This window comes from Ictidomys tridecemlineatus, chromosome 16, assembly GCF_052094955.1.
Source record: "Ictidomys tridecemlineatus isolate mIctTri1 chromosome 16, mIctTri1.hap1, whole genome shotgun sequence".
Lineage (NCBI taxonomy): Eukaryota > Metazoa > Chordata > Mammalia > Rodentia > Sciuridae > Ictidomys > Ictidomys tridecemlineatus.
This window is the reverse complement of record NC_135492.1, coordinates 45877456-45900234: the sequence shown is the minus strand read 5'-3', so window position 1 is coordinate 45900234 and position 22779 is coordinate 45877456. Positions and strand designations below refer to the sequence as shown.

Sequence of the window (22779 nt, the reverse complement as noted above, 5' to 3'; positions counted from 1 at the left end):
TTCATCTTTTCCAAAAATGACTTGGTCGTTCACTTATTTCATTTTTTAGCAGCAATTTTGTAATCCTTTGATCATGTACCAAATAAACACAAATGGATTTGGGAAGCGTTATTTTTGTGTCAAACAAAAATACAAATGCTTTCAAAACATGACAATTGTTTGAAAGACTGTTGGAAAAAAAAATGATTCTCTTAAACAACAAATTTAATATAAGGCTATTTTCCCAGAGGATTTATTTCCTCAGTGTGTTATGAGAAAATGAAAATGTTTTGGCTCTACTCTGAGTGATGGCGTCCCCCTCAAAATTCATGCTGAAATTTAATCTCCAATGCAACAGTGTTAAGAGGGGTGGTCTCTACAGGGAGGGTGACTAAGGGATGCTGCGTGATTCTGCATGGGATGAGTACCCTCACAAAACAGCTCTAGGTTGAAGGAAGTGCTCCCCTGTCCTTCTGCCTCTCAGACAGGTGAGGGCACAGCGGTCAACCCCTCTAGAGGATGTAGCAAACATCACGGCTGCTGGTACCTTGATCTTTGACTTTCCAGCTGCCAGAACTGGGAGAAATACATTTCTGTTTATAAATTGGCCTGCCAGTGGTGTTTTGTTATAGCAGCACAAATGGGCTAAGACAGTTTTTTAACACGGTTTCATTAGTGTATGATTATGCAGCAGAAGAGCAGGGAGACAGGAACTCTTGCAGGCCTTCTGGAAAACACAGGACCACATATTCCAAAGTTTTAACCAAGGAAGTTTTGTAGGGCTAGGGATGTAGCTCGGTCAAGCATGTGCTTAGCCATGCACAAAGCACTGGATTCAATCCCCAGCACTAGAAAAAGGAAGAAAAAAAAAAAGAACATTTTTCTAACCTTTGACTCTTTAATTTCACTGCTAGACATCTGTCTTTTTTTTTTTTAATACCTTTGTTTTGTTTATTTAGTTTTCTTTGTGGTGCTGAGGATCGAACCCAGTACCTCAGGCGTGCTAGGCAAGCGCTCTGCTACTGAGCCACACCCCAGCCCTACGCATCTGTCTTTTAAAAATCAGAGACAGCAATGCAGCTCCATATTTATGTATAAGATACTCACTGTATGTTTTATCCCCTCAAAAAAAAAATAACCTAAATCTGCAACAATCAGAGCTAAATAAAAGTTTGTTCCTTTGACTGTTTATACTGTTTATCCAGCTGCTGAAAGAAATGTATTGGTGACAACTATTCATGTAAAAAAAAAAAAAAGAAAGAAAGGAAGGAAGAAAAAAATGTTCCCTATATTAAGTAGGTAAAAACAGGATTTTAAATATTGTGTCCAGTGTGATCCAAATGCGCTATGTAAAAAAAAAATCTATGATGTACATACACCAGAAACACGTATGCCAGCCAATATGGTAGTTCAGAGCACGAGCTTTGAAAACAAACCGACCTGGTTCAAATCCCAGCTGTGCCACTTTCCTGCTAGTGTAACCCTGGGCAAGTAGTTAACCTCTCTGCACCTCAGAATGCTCACCTGGAAAATGGGGAAAATAGTACCTACCTTACAGAATTGAATCAACAGTAAAAGGGACAATTCATGCAAATGGCTAAGCACTATGCCTGGCACACTGAAAGCATTCAACATCCACTAGCCAAGAATGAACAGAAAGAAAAAGCACTAAAATGCTACCAAGGATTCTCTCTGGGTGGCACAATACGAGATCAATTTAGCTTTCTCTTTACGGTGGTCTTGTTTTTCTAAAATTTGTACAAGTCTACCTTATTAAGGGATCAGGGGGAAAAAATACACTATAAAATTGGGGGCTATTGGCGATTGGTGGCCAATCTCCAATAGTCCCCACTACTAGGGAGGCTGAGGCAGGAGGATTGTAAGTTCAAGCCCAGCCTCAGCAACTAATAGAAAACTCAGCAACTTAGCAAGTCCCTGTCTCAAAATTAAATTAAAAGGTCTGAGGATGTAGCTCAGTGGTGAAGCACGCCTGGGTTCAATCCCCAGTACAAAAAAAAAAAAAAAAGAGAGAGAGAGAGAGAGAGAGAGAGAGAGAGAGAACATCAGATTAAATACTAGTGTTGTCCCTGTGACAGCAATGAACGCAGCCGCAGCCACCCTCCTTCACAGGGTCACTACTCACGGGTGCAGTTCCTTGGAAGCCGTCCTCGGCAGTGTTGGACACTGGGAACTCGCCCTGCCAAATGTTGGCATAATGTTGGCCTCTCGGCTGCAGCTTGTTGCCCCAGGGGAAAAGTCTGTTGGAAGAGACATGGGCATCAGCCTGCCAAAGGGAACGGGCTTCTGAGTTAAAGTCAAGGGACGAGGGAACGACACTCTTACTCTGAGTGAGCTTTTAAAATATACATATATATAGAGAGAGAAGAGCTTTTAATCGGCTTTTCCTGGTTTCCTTGTAACAGCTCATGTCAAGTTACCAACAACCTCAGTCCTTCCTGAGCACTCGGAAGGCTGGAGGCCAATCCCATCACTAACAGCAGGACTTGGGAGAGCAGGGGAAGGAGGCCTCATCCTGGACTTATTTGGTAGCGTGATCAGGCAGCGCCACACCACACTTTTTTATAAAGCCGTGGCTATTTTAAGGAGCTTTTCCTAGAAGATGTGACCCAAACATGAGTTTTCTGTCTCATAGCTCTAGAAGCGAAGAAATACCATCGCTTCAGAAGATGCCTAAAATAAGAAAATGCTAGCAGCGAGGCAGCCTGCCAAGCCGCTCCAGGGACTAACAAGCAGCACGTGAACCGATGGAAGTTGCTTCAGGGCTGCAGGGAGCCCTATTGGCCAAAACCTGGCTTTGGGGACTGCAAAAGGTCAGGGGGTCGCTCACCAGTGTCACCTAAGTAACCTCACAGGGAAGAGGAAAACCCTGGAAGAACAAGAGCTGTTTGTGTTCAACTTTCTGAGCAAAGAAAGTTCCATGGAGTTAAACAAAAAAGGTTTGGGCAACATGAGGCCGTCAATACCTATTCTGCAGCCCTCCTCGACAGCTGTACTCCCACTCAGCTTCCGTGGGCAACCGCTTCCCTGCCCACGTGCAGTAGGCCACTGCGTCATTCCAGGAGACGTGGAGCACCGGATGATTTGGCCTGAGGAGGAGGGAGAGCAGAGTGAACAGAGGCTCCGACCGGAACAGGAAACAGGAACTGGCATGTCTACTCATCCTCGGTTTGGTTGGTGACCCCGTGATGAAAATCATGACCATGCACACCCCAGAGCTCCATGCACTTATTGGGCCTGCATTAGAGTGTCTGTCCCCTCCACAGGGGGATCCACAATGGATATTCTACAGGTCAACTCTATCTCAGCCTCAGTTTCCAGAGAACCCAACCTAGGACACCCAGCTTCAAACTCTGCATGTTTCGACAAATGACTGACTCGTCATATTTGCCTGGCTGGAGCAGATCCCAACTCGTTCTCCCTTTTCCTCAAGGGAGAGAGGGAAGGGGAAGGCCTCTTGGGATTGAATCCCCTGCTCACTTTGTCTTTAAGTGGTCTACACATTCTGAGTTCCTTCCACATACATCTTTGAGTTTTCTACAGTAATTACACCAGGACTTTCATGTATTCTTTCAACGAATGTTTGCTGAGTAGCTATTATGTGCCAGATACTATTCCCAGCACTGATAAAAGATGCACTTTTCTCAGAAGACTGACTCAGCCAGCCATTCAGTTTACTACATGAATTTAAAAATACATCCCATGGGGAGGCAGCGCCACGGTAGAGCACGTACTTAGTATGCACGAGGCCCTGGCTTTGATCCCCAACTCTGCAAAAAATAATCCTCTTCGGATTGTTCTGCCTCCCTTCTGCCTGCTTTTTTCCTCTCCCCATAAACTCAGGAAAGAAGTTATGAATAGGGAGCTCAGGGGCCGGCCCTCCTGAAAGATTTCTGACTTTTGTCGAGGGGCCTATCCCTAAAGCTGAACTCATGTCCTCCCAGCTTCCAGCAATCAGGAGAGCCACCAGGAATGCTATGAAGATAGAGACTTGAAAATGCCACCTGAAAAATGAGGTTAGGAGAGCAGTCTGCTTGGGCTGTGGAGGGACGGATCCTAACCCAAACCCTCTCCACCTCCGGGCTTCAAGTCGACTCTATTTTTGCCCGAGATAATTACTTCCTTGCCACCCTGGAGACTTGCTGACCGACTTGCTGCTCTGTGGTTTTGTAGTCAGATGGTAGCTCCAAAGTATGTCAGCCCAGGACTACAGAGCCCATGGATCCCACACTCAAGGGCCACTTGGCAGGACACAAGTGCCCATCCATGAGACAGTCAGTCCTTCCTCATAAAGATGCACTCACGAGGCAGAACAAATGGACAGACTGGAAAGATTAAACATGACATGAGATCTGTAACAGGCCTGACAAAGGGGGAAATCTGCAAGAAGATACTCTTTGACAGGCAAATGAGGAAGGAAATAGGCCATCTATTAAGAGCCTGCTGGGAGGCCGCAGTGTTCAGGTCTTCACAGACATTATTTCCTGTCATCTCATTTTCCTACCAATCACTGATGGTTTGTCACTCTTGCTATAATCTTAATAGCTGAAGATGGCCACTGGGTTCTTTCTCAAGAGCACCGAAATCTGTTATGGAACGAAGCGTGTCACCTGGGCCTCACCTGACTCACCTGTGCAGAACAGTAGAGTCGGGCCCCTCTGGGTGTCTCCAGTTAGCGCCTTTAACAGGTAACCACCAGGGAGCGGCTGCAACCTTGAAGCAACCCAGAAGAGGCTGATGTTAGCCACTGTGACGGTCGAACACTGCACTCGGCACCAAAGCCCCATCTGGGTTACCAAACGTATACCTCTACCAAAATATCAAAAGATTGGTTTGTAAATAAGTCTTCAATGAAAGTATCAATTGATATTATAAAATGTCACAGTGGTGAAATAAGTATGTATTTAAATGATGCGTGGCTCTAAGATTATATATATATATATATCTGGCACGAACCCAGGGGCACTGTACCACTGAGCTACATGCCCAGCCTTTTTTTGTTTGTTTGTTTGGGATAGGTTCTTGCTAAGTTGCGAGACTATCCTCAAACTTGTGATTCTCCTGCCTCAGCCTCCCAAGTTGTTGGGATTATAGGTGTGTGCCACAGTGCCTAGCTTCTAAGAATTTTTAAAAGATGCACTACTGGGGCTGGGGATGTGGCTCAAGCAGTAGCGCGCTCGCCTGGCATGCGTGGGGCACTGGGTTCAATCCTCAGCACCACATGAAAATAAAAATAAAGATGTTATGTCCACCGAAAACTAAAAAATAAATATTAAAAAATTCTCTCTCTCTCTCTCTTAAAAAAAAAAAAATGCACTGCTGACTAATCCTCTGTGATCTCTGACAAAAGGAAGACAGCCTGTACTTCTCCTTTTTAAAACATGGGGAAACAATTAACCTTACCATTAAGTGTGGGGCCAAAAGTGAACCAAGGTGGTCAGAAATCAAGTTGAATCACTGAGGAAAAATGGAGTATGTTTTTAAAAGACCTTGGTTCCATTTCTAGCCCCACATGGGCTGTGTGAGCTGGGGTAAATTCACTACTTAGCTAGCCAGCCCCTGAGAGCCTCATCTGTGAAATGCTTCCCCTACCTCAGAATACCAGAGGAGGCCAGATCTTGGAAAGGCTCAATAAACTGTTACTTGGATCTTTAAGGTTCTGTTCATCTTCTTAACAAAAATAATAACAGCAAGGGTCCTCAGTTAGTGAGTGGTGAAGAACAAGTCTTTGAAGCCACCAAAACTAGATGTGAATCTTGGCTTTGCAGTTTACAGTGTGACCCTTGGCAACATGTTTAAGCTTGAGACAGCAACAGTACCTACATGTTGAGTTTTAGCAAAGAGGAAATACAGCACAAAGGGCTTAGGACCTCAGCTCTTAGCAGCTTAGGCTAATGACTCAAGGAGCAGTCAGTAAAGGGAACCATTCTCACATGATCTTCCCCATGACAATCAGTAACAAGGACAGGCTCAAAAGATAGTAAGTGAAGAACAGAAGTTTGCAAAGGAGTCTTCTAATATAAACTCCAGCGGTCAAGGTCATCTCCATGACAATGGTACTCTCCATCCACAGCATTCTGCTGAGCATGGCTGAGTGGAAGTGACAGGGAGCTGTGTCCCTGCTACCAGCAACAGCTGTAACTGGAAGCCCCAGACTCGGTTCTCACTCATCCTTTCTCAGAGCTGGGATCTTCCAAGAAACCGAGGCCACATGAAGACCCCCTTCAAACCCCAATTCTTGAGACCAAGTCAGAAAGATTTACACATGACACTCAGAGTAAAAGGAATGAGTTTATTGAGGGAAAGCACCTAGGCCAGTCAGGGCTGCAGATAAATGGCTTCTTGGAAAACAAAGCCCATGGGCCCATTCTATAGAATCATTCTCTTCATCTCATGTTCCCACTATCCTCATCGGTCTGATCCCTAACAACGTCAACGAGCTCAGGACATGCAAGGTCTAGATCACAATGGGATGGCAAAGTCCATTTCAACACAGAAGGCATTATGTCCTCAAACAGCACTTCTGCACGCGGGGTCTCACCCCAGAGAGCACAGGGCAGAAAGGCAGAGTTTCTTTCTGTTTCATTTGTGGCACTGCAGAAACTCATCTGAGACATCCTCCTTGACTGGACCACTCCATGTTCAGGTGCCAGTGACAGACAGTTTGCCACATGTCAAGGGAAGATGTGCACAGAGAGCCGCAGTCACTCCACTCTTGTGTTTCAATGCGACCTTCAGATCACTCACCCGACCCAACTCCACCCCCAGCACTAAGCACCCCACAGGAAGTTCTAGTTCTTAAGTTTAAAAAAGAAAAAAGGCTAGCATAAATAAAAATGGCAAAATACAGAAACATGTAAACCTTTGTTAAATTTGGGGTAGCTTTTCTCCTCAGACCCTTTTGTGTTTTGAAATATTTTCTCTTTAGCAATTAAAAAAAAAAAAAACAACTCACAGTTGGGTGTGGTGGCCCAAGTCTGTAAGCAGAGCTACTCCAGAGGCTGAGGCAGGAGGATCGCAAGTTCTAGGCCAGCCCTCGCAACTTAGTGAAACCCTGTCTTAAACTAAAAAGGTTTTTTTTAAAGGGCTAAGATTATAGTTGCAGTGATAGAATACCCGTGTGGGTTCAATCCCCAGTACACAGAAGAGAGAAAAAAAAAATCTCAATGGTTTATCTTTCCTACTACTAATGGGTACTTGGGCATTTCCAGTTTGGAGCTATTTTGAATTGTGCTGCTTCGAAGAGTCTGTGACCTTTAATAAACATGCACAGTCCTTTCCATGCTCTGTACACTGTGGAGAGCAATTCTGAATCGTGACACCCACACCCAGCTTCAGCAGAGACAAACACAAGCCTATCAGGCAGAAGCCCCCTCTCCCCCTCCCCCAGGGTTTCAGGACCTTTTTAAAAGGGGAGCTCCCCAGGTGGCTTACCAACAGAAGGCCTGGGCCTATGCTCCAGGGGCCAGTCAGGCCATTCTTATCTTTTTCCCCTAATTCAAACTGGTTACAAATACTTATTGAGTGCTACTGTATGCCAGTCCCAGAGCCTAATCCCTGAAGGGGATCTCAAAATCCCAGAAAACCTCAGAGTACCACTGAGGACAGTTGGCACAGTCACAATTTTTACAATTATCTGTTTTACATAAAATAATTAATTCTGTGATTGCAAAAAGTGGAATACAAGTGTGAACCCAGTCATCTCTTTTTCCTTCAAAAACACGTCCAAGATTCAAATCAGTGGGTCTCTCTCACTTCTCTCTCATTCTAGACGTCTGCTTTCCATTGCAGAAAAAGACTATTTCTTGGGGGCTGGGGATGTGGCTCAAGCGGTAGCGCACTCGCCTAGCATGCGTGCGGCCCGGGTTCGATCCTCAGCAGCACCACATACCAACAAAGATGTTGTGTCCGCCAAGAACTAAGAAAAAATAAATAAATGTTAAAAATTCTCTCTCTCTCTCTGTCCCCCTCTCTCTCTCACTCTCTCTTTAAAAAAAAAAAAAAAAAGACTATTTCTTTTCTGAAATTTATCACATTACTCTAGCAACCCATCCGAAACAGACTGTTAGCTTGCAAGTCACACAGTCATAGAGCCATGAGATCCTTGGCAATCTCAGTGATGTGCACAGAGAAACAGGGCATAGCCTGGCTCGGGCATGGGGAAGCCAGGACACCACTGTGCCTGACCAAGTATCAAAACCTAGTTCTTTGGTTCAAAACACTGAGATCTGAAGCAAGTTTGCAGAGACATGTGCATAGCATATGACACTGCTCTAAACAAAAATTACAAAATAACCCAACTGTCCCTGGTGTTCATCCATACCAAACATACTGCGCAGCTAGTCACCCAAGAATGCTCTGACATGGGAACGCACATATTGTGTATTAAAGGTGACATGTACCATACACACTGATTCTGTTTCTACAAATACATACATAAAATGATACTGGCATGACCAGAAGAAAAAGATTCTAGAAGAATATACATGCATTATGCAGGGGTGAAGGACTGGGAGAGGAATACTTTTTAGGAATGAACATGCAACACCAAAAGGTTTTCTCAACCTTGGCATTTACCAACTTTGTTTGTTTGTTTGTTTTTCTGGTACTGGGGACTGAACCCAGTGGTGTTCCACCACTGAGCGACATCCCCAGCCCCGTTTTTATTTCATTTTGAGACAGGGTAGCCCCCTGTCTGAATCACCCTGGTTGACCTTGACCTTGTGATACTCCTGCTTCAACCTTCACTAACGTTACAGGCATCCATAGTGCTACAGGCCATGATGGCACACATTTTAGGCCACATACTCCCTTGGTGCAGAGGGGTGCCTGTGCACTCTAGGCAACATCTCTGACCTCCACCCACTAGATACCAGTTGTAGCACAAAACTGCAGAACACAAAAAAAATATCTCCACTGTTGCCAGATGTTCCCTGAAAGGAGCAAATCACCAGCTGGACTAATAATCAGGGGAAGAGATTACTCTTCTTAAGTGTTAACATATAGTTCATAGTAACAGAGGGTCAAAGCATCTTACCCAGAGTCAGCTGCCTGGGGTTTAAGCACAGTAGTTCATTTACAAGACACAGGCTCCTCTGGCTCTTTGCCCTCTCCAGGCCCCAGCTCACCCATCTGTGAAACAGATGTAAAAAATACTACCATCTACTTCCTAGGCTCGCTGTGAGGACTAAATAAGGAAACCTATGAAAAGCACTCGGGCAGGTAAAGAGGAAGAATCGCAGCAGTGTCAGCGTCATTATGGGTATTTTTCGTTTACATTACTACAGGGTGCAACATTCTTTTGGAGCTTTCAATGAACAAGATCCTAACTAGTCAAAAGCCTACCCCAGCAGTTCTTCAGTGAGGCTCACCCACCCACCACTTCACCCTTTCAGAATATTGACAGGCTAAGAAAAGTGCCAGAGAAGAGGAGGTGGTCAAGGACACGCTGAAGAACTCTAGGGAAGAGTATGGAGTGGTGTCTTCCACCGAACCCACGATGTGAGAGTCATGTTCAGGGAAACTGACCCACTCCCTGAAATAAAATGCACAATGAGGGTGTCGGTGATGCTTGGGCACCGGTATGGGCACCAAACAACACACCTCACCGACTGTGAGACAGGCCACAAGTCACCACTGGAACGGTCAGATGCAGAGTCCCAGTCCCCCTCTGACACATGCAGAAAGGAAGTCAAGTAATCAGAATCTGACAGGAAGGACTGGTGGGAACGGAGGCAGGGCCTCCCTCATCCTTACCAGCAGGCCCTGGAAGAGCCAAGGAATTTTCTGGTCAAATTCATGCAACTCCCACCTGATGACACCAGACATCTTTCTTTTCCTAATGTCACTGTTTCTTAACTCAGCATTAAAAAAAAAATTGTTCTTGAACACTGGTTCTGCCTTGAAAAATGAATGTTATTCTAGTACATTTAGGAACTTGTGAACAACTTTTGAGTTGTAGATTAGCTAGTTTATCAAGATTACATGCAAACAATGACATTTTCCATTCCTTTTCCTTTTTCAGGAATAATCTCCAGGTGTGTTCTTTACAGAGCAGAAGCAACATGAATAGACTGACATATATGCTCCAACGCATCATAAAAAGAGAAGGTTTTTTTTTTTTTTTTTTTTGTGTGTGTGTGTGTGATGTGATTGTCCACCTACACATTTTCTGCTCGACTGAGACAACTTCCAGAGTTACAGACTCCCTTATATCCAGGGGGAAAAGGACTTTAACATGACCTATTTCTAGTCAAATCTCCATAGCAACTGTCTTGGGTTTTAAGTTGAAACAGCTGTACCAGCCAGCCAGTGACCAATTACAGTGTAAATGGGATCTGCGTGGGCACTGATGTCCCCTTGAGACATGAGACTTGAGAGAGCAAAGACATCCTTTCCCACCTCTCCCAAGAGACATACCCAGATCTGTAGTAACAGCTTAAAGAAAAGGAAAGGGGAAGATAGCAAAGGTGCCTTTATTCTTGCCAGAGGTGATAAATTATGCTTCTTATACACACACAGCCCAGAATAAAAATGGCACTGGAAAAAGACAGAGTGTGGTGTAATTATGCAACGTCGAGTGTAAAGATGTCAAGTTCACAACTTTACAACTGCTCTCTTAAAAATTTAATGCTTTTAGACAAGCAAATTAAAAAGATGGACGTTTCTTGAAATGTAGTATAAACATGACAGTTACCCCTATAAAAACAGCCTGCGAGAATTTTTCAACTGGCACCAGTGAACAATGAGAAATTACAGATCCATTCAAATTCATGAAGTATAAATAAAACTGGAGGGGAATCTAACAACTGAAAGAATCAAATGGAACAGTGAACACCCAATACAATGCAGAAGGTTGGAGAGGAGCCTTAAATAAAGGGAAAGAGTGAATTCGTCATCAAAACAGATAGGTAGTTGAGTCTGACAGCTTATTTCAAATTAAATCTTAAATTGGGTACCTTGACAACTTGATACACTCTATGGAAAGAAAAATGCATGCTTTTTCAGATAGGCCAACACAGTCATTAAAATTATATGCAGAAAAACATTTCTAGTGGCTCAGTGGCAGAGTGCCTGCCTCACACATGTGAGGCACTGGGTTCAAACCTCAGCATCACATAAAAATAAATGAATAAAATAAAGGTGTCATGTTCATATATAACTAAAAATAAAAGAATATTTTAAAAAATACTTAAAAAGGAAAAATTTAAAACAACCAAGTAAAAAATATGCTAACTCAAAATAATTCAGATACTTAAAATGGCCTAAAAAATTCCATTAGACATCATCCCCAATCTCACTACCCAGAAATAATGATTACAAACATTTCCATATATAGGCTACTTAATAATTTTGTGATGTGTCTCTCTACATGTTGACATATCTTTTACTGAACTTTTACCATACAGACATTTTTATAATTGGCTATTTTACTTTTAGTAAATGGTGAAGATTTATACAAGTAATTACAGTTTTTCCTTTTAACAGATGTGAGAATTTACATTGAAAAACAAAAGCAGACAATATTAAATGTTCATTAAAAATTACTAATTCATCAATAAGAAATAACATTTCACTTTTATATTCATCTTCCAGTTTCACCAATAAGCATATACGTTTTAGATAGTTTTCTCAAATTATATATGGATCATTTTCATTGGTCTTACTAAATATTTGTCTAGGTTTTAAGCGGACTCACAACAATCATTTTTTAGTGATTTCACAGTATTTCTGAAGACAATCTATCACAAATTACCAATCTCTAAACATTGAACCACTCAGTTATATTCAAGTTTGTCTTTGCCTTTTTGCTTTATCAATAACATGACAGTGAACATCTTCAAACATCTTCATTTCCTTCTGCTAAATTTAAAGATGCAGGGACTGAGGTTGTAGCTCAGTGGTAGAGCACTTGCCTCGCATATGTGAGGCACTGGCTTTGATCATCAGCACCACATAAAAATAAATAAACAAAATGAAAGTATTGTGTACAACCACAACTAAAAAAAGAAAATTAAAAAAAAATTAAAGAAGCAGCATGAGGAATGGGGTTGTGGCTCAGCGGCAGAGTGCTCGCCTAGCATGTGTGAGGCCCTGGGTTCAATCCTCAGCACCACATAAAAATAAATAAATAAAATAAAGGTATTATGTCCAACTACAACTAAAAAAATAAATATTTTTTTTAAAAAAGCAGCAGCTTGACTCTACCTAAGAGTGTGTCTTTATAACTCTTGCTAAAAAATCATCTTTAAAAACTCATCACATTAATTTATGGCATAGGTAATTTCCCTCTGGAAAGAAAACTGAGTATATATGTATTAATCATGGCATCCCAGATGAAGGTGTTTATTAGAACTCTTTAGAAGGAGGATCTATTTAGATATTTAAATTGCTAATGGCTTACTTGAACCTTTTTTTCCAATGTATGAGACAGGGAAATTAAATACAGTCTGAATGCCAATTGATTGCATCTGAGTTATTTCTTGATGCTTTACAAACGCCGAAGCTTCTGAGAAGGGCCAAACAGAAAGCGAAACATAGACAAGGTGATCTAAGAGAAGATTCTCCTACACAGGTTGCCTTTAGAGTAAACATCCAAATAAATAATCAGAGCTGTCTTAGTCCATCGTTGTGTTGCTGTAACAGACCACTCGTTGCTGGATAATAAATAAAGAAGCTTACTGAGCTCTTGATTCTGTGGCTAGAAAGTCCAAATGGCATGGCTTTGGGAGTAATGAGGGTCACTGGGCTGCATCACAACATGGTAGGTAAGTGGAAAGGAAACTGGATGCATGCAGAAGGGGCCAAGCACATGTGGTAGTCTCACACAGTAACAACCAGCTCTCTTGGGAACTAATCCAGGCACATGATAGCTCATCCACTCCCTAAAAGATGGGCACTAAACCCTTCCAAGGGCAGTGCCATCATGATTTGATCACCTACTAGGACCCATCTCTTAAAGGTTCCAACAGCTTATTACCACTGGGCCCAAGCTTTCCCTAGGTGAACTTCCCTAGTAAACCATATCCAAACCATAGCACCACCTATTATTTGAAAAACAATGAAAAAAGAAAAGCATCCTCACCCCACACAGCACTATAATAAAAGAGGACAGGCACTCTTGTTGCAAAGGCAACCCAGGCTCACATTTGGAGATGACCTACTTCTGTCCCATGGTTAGAGACAAGCATCTGCAGAAAGCCATATAATGCCATGGATCAACTGCTGCCCCTTTAAACAAGAGTCTGCTACTGTATCAGCTAATCTCAGCCAAGCCTGCAAGGACAGAGAACAGGCTGTGAGCACTTCACAGCTAACCTCCTAGGTTGCGGGACTGGCAAATACTATTTCTCCCTACAGTTGGATGCTATGTACCAGTGGCAGAAGGGTGACTCCCTGGGGAGCACACTGTGCAGGAAATACCTGTATACTTTTCATGATACTGTGCATTTTGCAAATTTCTGCAAGAATAGGGAGAAAAAAATAGGGTTGGTTGGAGAATGAAAACCCGGACCCCCAAGGCCAGATATTGACTGAAGTTCCAACACTGCTACATGCTTAACACATAACTGCTTACAATGCCACAGGATTTTAAAGGTAGAAAGGATGTAGGACACATTCTACTGAAAGTCCCTCATTTTACAGATGGAAATGTAAGTATTGGAAACTTGGTAGTGGCAGAACTATGGACACAGGCTTTCAGTTCATAACTCTTTCCACTATTCAAGCATCTCCCAGGGGCTATTTGTAAGTATCTTCCATAAGATATTAGGGGTGGGGGGCTGTAGCTCAGTGGTAGAGTGCTTGCCTTACACCTGTGAGGCAGTGGGTTCGATCCTCAGCACCACATAAGAATAAACAAATAAAATAAAGGTATGTTGTCCATCTACAACTACAAAAATAATTTTAAAAAAAATGTTGGTGGGGAGAAATGGTTTATCATGAAAGTAGTCACAGTGGGTAGAAAGGTCCTAGGTTAATCAAAGTTAAACTATTTTTAACTACAAGACTTCTGGGAGTCTTTAAAATGCTAATGTAGTGTGGGCTAAGTCTTGGTCAAATGCAGGATGTGGTTTGCACTTGAGTGAGAGGTGAAGCATTCCTGGTCCCCATCCTGACTCTCCTATTACAGGATTAACCACGTGAGGTTGGCTTGGCAGTTAGAAGTTTCAGAGCCTGTGTTTTCTCAATTGGTAACATCAGTATTCCAAGAAAACTTACTTAATTGGCTTGCTGTGAGGACTGAGCCAGGTGTTGGTAATTACTGGACATCTATAGTATGGATTCATGATGTTACTCTGTGCTCAGCCCTGGGGATACAGTATATGATCTAGAATGGAGACAGATAAATAAGCAAATAATTGCAAGTTTGTGGTAAGTGAGGCCAAGAGGAGCTCAGTGAGCCACGGGAGTCCAAGGAAAGGCACCCAATCAATGTCAGGGGATGATCCCACGGATTCTTCCCATTGTAGGTGAGGAGGTGGAGAAAGTAGAGGCGGGGTGGGGGTGCACGCAGGGCTTTCCACACTGGAGGCCATCCACCACTATACACATGATCCAGCAAAGGTGGGCATTGATTTTTCTTGTCAAGTAAAATGTATCAAAGATCTTTTAGAACCTCAGCTCTGGAGGGTGTGGGGCGATCAACTAGATTCAACCAGCACCCAAAGGCATCCTCTCTACCATGTTTCTGGGAAGAATAGGGATGAGGTAGGATGGATACTGGTTCCTATGTGACCTGGTGATTCAGATTTATGCCTGTTACCCAAGAAGAATTAAAAACATTTCATTTCACTCCCAAAAGTACCCCAAGTCGAGCCTTTACAGTCACTCAACCAACAGTTGGTCCCCGCAGTCTCAGTATGAACAATCTGTCAGACATCACTTTCTGACGGGCAGCCCATCACATGCAGATCCTTCTAAGAAACAGAGTTCTGATTTACAGCTAACCTGATATCCCTCCCAGAGACCTCCCACCTGCTGGCCCTGATTAGGTTTCCAGGGGTCACATAGCATGAATCAAATTCCTCTTTCATTTGCCTCTCAAACATCTGTAGAATCAGCTACACTCATTGACCTCTTAGGTCTTCTTTAGGTTTGGGAGCCCATTCAACCTTCTCTCAGCTCTCCCATCTCAAAGTTAAGGACATCCCCATCTCTCCCCAGTTCCTCAAGCCAAAATCCAAAAGCCCTTAGATTCCTCTTTCCTTTTCTAGGTTCTCAGAAGTTATTTTCAAATATCAGACCACTTTTTAGCATCTCTACTCCAACCACCCTGGACTATCACCTCTCCCTCTGGACTATCACAAAGCCACACAAAGCCAGAGTAGTCTCTCTAAAAGGTCAGTTAGATCCAATGGCTTCTAACTGATGTTAAGATGACATTCAGATTCCTCTGTAACCCACCACCTGGCTCCAAGCCCCACCTCATCTTGGGTGGCCCTCTTCTGGATAAACACCAATTTTAAATACAGTCTTTTCAGTGAAATATCCTTTTGTAGTGAGAGAATCAACTCCTGGCTTAAGGGTTGAAGCAGAAGTCTGCGGTGGGAAGAGTGGCAGGCAACAGGTGCCCCCTCCCATGGATCTTGAACTGACTAAAACCATTTCCCCTTCCTGGGCCATAGCTCACCTATACGAGGAAGGCTTTTCTGCTGGGTCATTTTGGAAGTTCGATTCATTCTAAATACTTATTAATTCTTAAGTTGATCTTGAAACTGGCCAGGCTTTCTGATCAACAGTCTACCTGTTTCACTAGGGAGGTGGATGGTACAAACCCCAACATTTGGGGCCAGGAGATATCAGCACCATTTTTCTTTCTTTTTTTTTTTCCCCTTTAACTTTTAAAAATTTAAGCTTTCATTTTTTATTTAATTTGTTTTTATGTGGTGCTGAAGATCAAACCCAGTGCCTCACCACACGAGGCATACAACCCCAGCCCGCCGTTTTTATTTCTTAATCCCAGTTAAGCATCAAAAGGCCCATGACTTGAAAAGAAATTCATGGATACCTTACACAGGCATTTCTAATCTGAACCTCTGGGGCTCAGCATGTCTCAAATAAATTAATTGTGATCAAGTGCCTTGGAAAGGGTTGGGGAAAAAGAGAAGCTGTGTCTGTTATCCTCTTGTATGGGGCTCTCTTCCTCTAGCCTTATCATGGTTCACTTCCTGAGCTCATGCCACACTGACTGCTCAGTCAGGCGAACAAATGCTCTCTTCAGAAAGGCACAAGAGACAGTGTTACCTTCTTATCACATCCAATCGGCCAGGCCTGGACTGCCTCGCCCAGAACTCAGTTACTGTGAACCCACCTTAACCCTGATGACAGACCAGTGTCTCTCGCCAAGGAAAAGCTGACTGTGTAACCGACACAGGTCACATCAGGTCTGAGTCCTGCGGCTTTCAAAAACTAAATGCCTGGCAGATGATACCCAATGGTATGCTTTGATTTTTTTTTTTTGACAAACACATATTAAGTGCTTATTAAGAGACAGTTATTGTGCTGTGGACAAAATGGTGAATACAACACGTGAATTCCCACCTACCCTCACAGAATGAATCTAAGAGAGGGTAAAGTATTCAAGAAATATCTACACAAATAAGTGTCATCACAAATAAGTGGATGAACACTACGAAAGGAAGGCATGAGGAGCCACAGGAACACACCCGGAGAATGTGGATGTCAGGAGGGTGTTCTGAATGACAGCCCAGGGTAGGCTCAGCTGAGACCTGAAGCGGGGAGTTACTGATGGGCGCGGGAGGCCCTCTGCTGCAAGCTCTGCCCTGTGGTTTCCAAAATGAGTTCCTCCTCATCTGCAAGGGTCCCTTCAAATACCTCTTCCTCACTCAGACCTTCCCAGAGTAATAAGCTTGGAAAATCCCCAGCAGCCAATAGGTGTCACAGAAAAGCACAGGACAGTTTGAGAAGAACAGCACAATCAGAGGAACTGTGCCTACCAATAACAAGTGAGGGGGAGCCCACAGGAAGAAGGAGTGAACACACTACAACAGTCCTGCCCCAGGAAGCCCCTCACGGTGCCGGAGGCCCCAGAACTCGGCACCACTATCTGCTGACACTGGGGAGGGCTCCTTGGATACACCATGTCATGGCAGATGGGATCATGGTGGGAGCACACTCAAGAGGAAGGAATTATGTGGCAAGACAGGAAGCCAGAGCGGGGTTCAGAGGTGAGGCCTGCTCCTTCCTCACAGTTCACCTTGGTGAGACCAGCAGCAATCCTTTTAGTGGCAGCACGTGCAATGACCTAATGACCTCCCAATAGGCTCCACCTCTTATTTTATTTATCAATTTTATATTTATTTATTTTCATACTAGGGATTGAACCCAGGGCAGCTGACCCACTGAGCCACATCCCCAGCCCTTTATATTTTTGAGACAGGGTCTCACTAAATTGCTTAGGACCCTGTCGATGAGGCTGGCATCTCAGGCCTGCACAAGAGAGCTGGCTAGGATCTACTGCCAAAAGGTCTACCACCTCTCTATAGTGCCACTCTGGGGACCAAGTTCCTAGCACATGAAACTTTAGGGACAAACCATATCCAAACCAGAGCAGAAGATGTGTTCAAATTAAAAAAAAAAAAAAAAAAAATCCAGCACACGGTTTCAAAATGATGGGAATGGCATTAAGAAAATGATATGTGAATAATAAAATAAATCCTAATCTGTGAACTCAGATGAGGTATGGAAATTAAAAAAAAATACAAATGAAAATAAAACAAAAAGTCTTTTCAGAAATATTGTTTAAGAGGCAAAAGACAAAAACGAAGAATATGTTAAAGAAAAAGATAAAAATTGTTTAAAAGAAAGAATGAACACTGAAAACGGGTAAAAAGAATCCTACATGGGCTGGGGCTGGGACTCAGTGGTAGAGCACTTGCCTAGTGAGGGTGAGGCATTGGTTTCAATCCTCAGCATCACGTAAAAACAAATAAATAAAAATAAAGGAATTGTATCCACCTACAACTAAAAAAATTCTAAAAAAAAAAAAAAAATCCTACAGATTCCTGAAGACAGGACATGAAAATAGTAATTTATTTAAAATTCTCTTGATGTTTAAAAAATTGTGAAAGTATAACACATAGAAAAAGTAAACTGTAAGTGAAAAACACTAACCACAAGGACCAACAGCAAGATACTAGATAATAAAGAAAAATAAATCCTTGGGTTTTCAGGCAAAAGTAATGAGTAACTCCGAAGATGAAGAACATGAGATTATCAGCACTTCAATCCAAAAGAAAAATAAGTATGTAAAACACTGAAGGAAAACATGAGAACTAAAGACTTCATGTCCAGGGCTGGGGATGTGGCTCAAGCGGTAGCGCGCTCGTCTGGCATGCGTGCGGCCTGGGTTCGATCCTCAGCACCACATACCAACAAAGATGTTGTGTCCGCCGAGAACTAAAAAATAAATATTAAAAATTCTCTCTCTCTCTCCTCTCTCACTCTCTCTTAAAAAAAAAAAAAAAAAAGACTTCATGTCCAACAAAAGTAACTGTGAAGTAGAAAGAGTACTAACAAAGCACTGCCAACATGTGAAAGTCTGGAGAACAATGTCCCCTGGCCACTCCCTGAAGAACCTGGTTGAGAAGAGCTTTGTCAAGTCAAATGACTGGGGCCACACTGTCACAAGCACCAACCATGTGGTTTCTTGTATAGTTAAGCTTCAACAGGAGCTAAAAAGCAGAGAGTACTCTATGCATGGACACATGTTCCAATAATACAGAACTAGTGCGACTATTTTAAAACTGGGGAGAAACAGGAAAAGCATATATAAGTGTCTGGGTTTTTTTTTAAACCTGTTCTTGGTAATTACACTGGTGATGATAGCATTGGTGTTGTTATTTTGAGACTGTTATGTATGTAATCTGGGATGAAACAAATGAGTAATTATGGACTACTCTAATTCTATCCCCTATGTCCTTGGGAATCAGGATTACCGGTGTCAGGAAAAGAAAAGGAAAAAAAAAAAAAAAAAAGGAGGAAAAGATGTCATGCAGAACAGGTTTAAAAACCTGAAGTATCAATGTGGACTCACAGGACATTGTATCTTAGCTCTGTCCACTGGGAGATCTAGAAACAACCACAAACCTAACAGCAGCAAGTTCACGTGGAACCTGGAGAAGGTTCTAGAAACACTATTCTCTACAAAAAGTAGTGTCTGCTTAGAGTAATGGGCACTTCCAGGCAGGGGAGGATGATATACCCTGCCTTAGAAAAAGCAAACAAACTACAAAGGGCTCCTAGGGTCAGTTCAAAAGGACTCAGAATCAGCTGTCCAAAGCAGAATGTCAGAATGGGGAGTAAAGTGCAAGTGTCCTATTCCATTCTGTGACGATGGCACATACATGGCAAAACAACTCCATACATACATGGTAAAACAACCCTGGAACTGTTTGCTTTAAAAGGTATATTTCATAGCATGTAGATTATATCTCAGTATAGCTGTTAAAAAAGAGAGAGAGAAAAAAAAAGGATTCCCAAGAACTTGAAATGGCATCCAGTGCTCAAAAATCAAGGGATCATGATTCCAAGTGAATCAAACCCACAACATGAGTTTAAATTCTGAGTTCATAAAGAATGATTTTAAGAATCTGGTTCCAAGTACATAAATCTACATTTATGATAAAACTGCACAGAACTGTATACACACAGAGAATGAATACATATAAAACTGGTGAAATCAGATGAAGACAAGTGGGTTGGACTAATTTCCAATTTTCTGGTTGTGAAAATATAGTATAATTATTTACTATGAGAACAATAGAGGAAACATAGCAAGGGGTATACAGGATCTCCCTGTATTATTTCTTTGCAACAGCATGTGCATCTATAATTACCTGAAATATGAAAAGTTCAATTTAAAAAAGAAAAAAGAAAAAAACCCATCACCTATACAGAGTAATGGGAAATCAACTCATTATTTTAAAAGCTAGTAAAGATTCATTTACCTATTTTTCTTCTATGACCCATATGAATGGTTAAGAAAATAGTAAGAGGAGCGAGCTTACCTCTTTTTTATTATTATTATTATTTTTAGTTGTAAATGGACACAATATCTTTTTATATATTTATTTTTATGTGGTGCTAAGGATTGAACCCAGTGCCTCAGTGAGGTACAGCCCCAGCCTGAGAACTGACCTCTTTATGAAAATATTCCCATTAATAAATGAAAAGAGTAGATAAATAAATGAAAAAGAACTATTTAGATAATCTCTCTTACAACCCCCAATAAATTCCTGGAGTTAGCCACCAGGCATTAACAAGAGCTAGCATGAAGAGAAGCTCAAGGAACACGTATCTGATGCCTCCTTTGGGGGAAGACACCACTTTAATGTCTTGCCATGGAGCGAACATGGGTCTGATCAGACCTGAGGATGTGGTTACCAATTAGCAGGTCACCGATGACAGAGAGAAGAGCTGAACTGCACTGTCAGAGCACAATCAGCAAAATTCAGATATGGGCCAGTCTGCAGGTCCTGTATTCTTCCAGGGATAAACCAGGAGGGAAGACAGGGGGATGGAGCAACGGAAAGGAAACCTACAGATTATAAGAGTCTCAAAAGACACAGATTTCTTTAAAATGGGTAAGGTTAAACTTGGGACATAACCTGGGTGATAATACTAGAAAGAAACTTAAGGGTGTATCTGCTTTAAAAAGCAAGATGGGGGCTACCTTAGGGACAGTAGGGGCTGCTGGACTAGGTAGCCAAATTCTAATCCCTGACCTGTGTGATGGTCACAGACATGTCTGCCCTAGGATAACTCAGAAAGCTACCCCTCTGTTATGTCACCTTTCTCCATTTGTATTTTATTTTGCAATTAAAAGGTCTTAAAAAGTGTGTGTGTGTGTGGGGGGGGCATTGTATCACTAGCATAACCTGCATAAATGCAAGGCAACATTTAAAATAAATAAGGAAAATAAGTAATACTATTTAATTTTTAGCTACAACTATAGCCTGAGAAAGATTCCAAGCCCTGTTTTCATCTCCAGGATATATAAAGAACTCAAAAAACTTACAATCAAAAAAAAACAACCCAATCAATAAATGGGCCAAGGAACTGAACAGACACTTCTCAGAAGAAGATATACAATCGATCAACAAATGCCAGGCGTCATTCTGACTGGCTCTCAACACAACATCTCTAGTAATTAGAGAAATGAAAATCAAAACTACTCTACGATTTTATCTCACACCAGTCAGAATGGCAGTTATCAAGAACACAAACAACAATAAGTGTTGGTGAGGATGTGGGGGAAAAGGCACACTCATACATTGCTGATGGGACTGCAAATTAGTGCAAGCAATCTAGAATGCAGTATGGAGATTCCTTAGAAAACTTGGAATGGAACCACCATTGGACCCAGCTATCCCACTCCTGGGTCTATACTCAAAGGACTTAAAATCAGCATATTATAGTGAGACAGCTACATCAATGTTCATACCAGCTCAATTCACAATAGCTGAACTGTGGAACCAATCTAGATGCCCTTCAGTTGATGAATGGATAAAGAAACTGTAGTATATATACATAATGGAATATTACTCAGCATTAAAAGAGAATAAAATTATGACATTTGCAGGTAAATGGATGGAGTTGGAGAATATCATGCTAAGCAAAGTAAGCCAATCCCAAAAATCCAAAGACTGAATGTTCTCTCATAAGTGGACACTGATCCATAACAGCAGGAACAGACAAAGGGGAAGAATAGACGAACTGTGATCGGGCAAAGGGGAGGGGGGAAGGCTAGGGGGTATGGAGGCAGGAAAGATGGCAGAATGAGATGCATATGATTACCCTAGGTGCATGCATGACTGCACATATGGTGTCACGCTACATCCTGTACAACTAGAGAAATGAAAAGCTGTGCTGCAATTGTGGACAATGAATCAAAATGCATTCTGCTGTCATATATACCTAATTAGAATAAATAAATATATTTTTTTATTTTTTTTAAATGTTAAGGACATGACAGCATTCAAATGAGACTCTATGACTTAATCAAATCTTGAGACACATCTGAAAAGGGAAGATACTGCTCATTATATGATTCAAGGTGATTTTATGCTTTCCCATATACCACCTAATATCATCTTAAATTTATCTTATGAATCATTTCATGTCCTATGCTTCTAGAAACACTGAATTTAAAAAAGATCTAGTGCGAGGCATGATGGGGCATACCTACAATTCCAGCGACTGGGGAGGCTGAGGCAGGAGAACTACAAGTTCAAAGCCAGCCTCAGCAACTTAATGAGACCTTAAGAAACTTAGGGAGACTCTGTCTCAGAATTTTAGAAGAGGGCTGGAGTGTAGCTCAGTGGTACAGCCCTTAGGTTCAACCCCACTACTGAGATGGGGAGAGATCTGATGCATCAAACTAAGTCAGGCCTCAGGAGATGAAGAAAACAAACCTGAGCTCTTCTATCACCCACAGATTGTATTCATTCAGCCTTCTCCAAACAAGCTTAAAAGGTTTGCTTTTCCATTATGAGCATTTAAGCAAGTGACAACACTGAGATCCAGTAAGAGGTACTTGTCCTCATCCTGGTTACTGGTGCACATACTTCCCTATGCACTTACAAGGGCACCTTTGGAGCCCAGCAATAATTCACCTCTGCCTTCATGCCCAATGTGTTTGTAGGTTCTCCAGGGACAAGACGTCCTGTATCTGAACACACAAAGAACAGAAATAAGCACATATGCCCTCCCTCGCCCCAACTCTGTATCTTAAAACAAGACACCATATCCCAAGCTGCT

The 22779-nt window shown here is 42.2% G+C and overlaps 1 protein-coding gene across 3 annotated transcripts in view; it reads right to left on the bottom strand.

Annotated features, from left to right (window-relative positions):
• Window positions 1-22779, bottom strand: part of Sumf1 (sulfatase modifying factor 1) — an 83326-nt gene that overhangs the window by 44784 nt on the left and 15763 nt on the right. For all 3 annotated transcript variants that reach the window (XM_078033558.1, XM_078033560.1, XM_078033559.1), the window contains 3 exons: window positions 4628-4710; window positions 2964-3086; window positions 2123-2237 (listed from right to left, as the gene is read on the bottom strand). In XM_078033558.1, the coding sequence (XP_077889684.1) occupies window positions 2123-2237; window positions 2964-3086; window positions 4628-4710 (321 nt within the window). The remainder of the gene's footprint in view (window positions 1-2122; window positions 2238-2963; window positions 3087-4627; window positions 4711-22779) is intronic.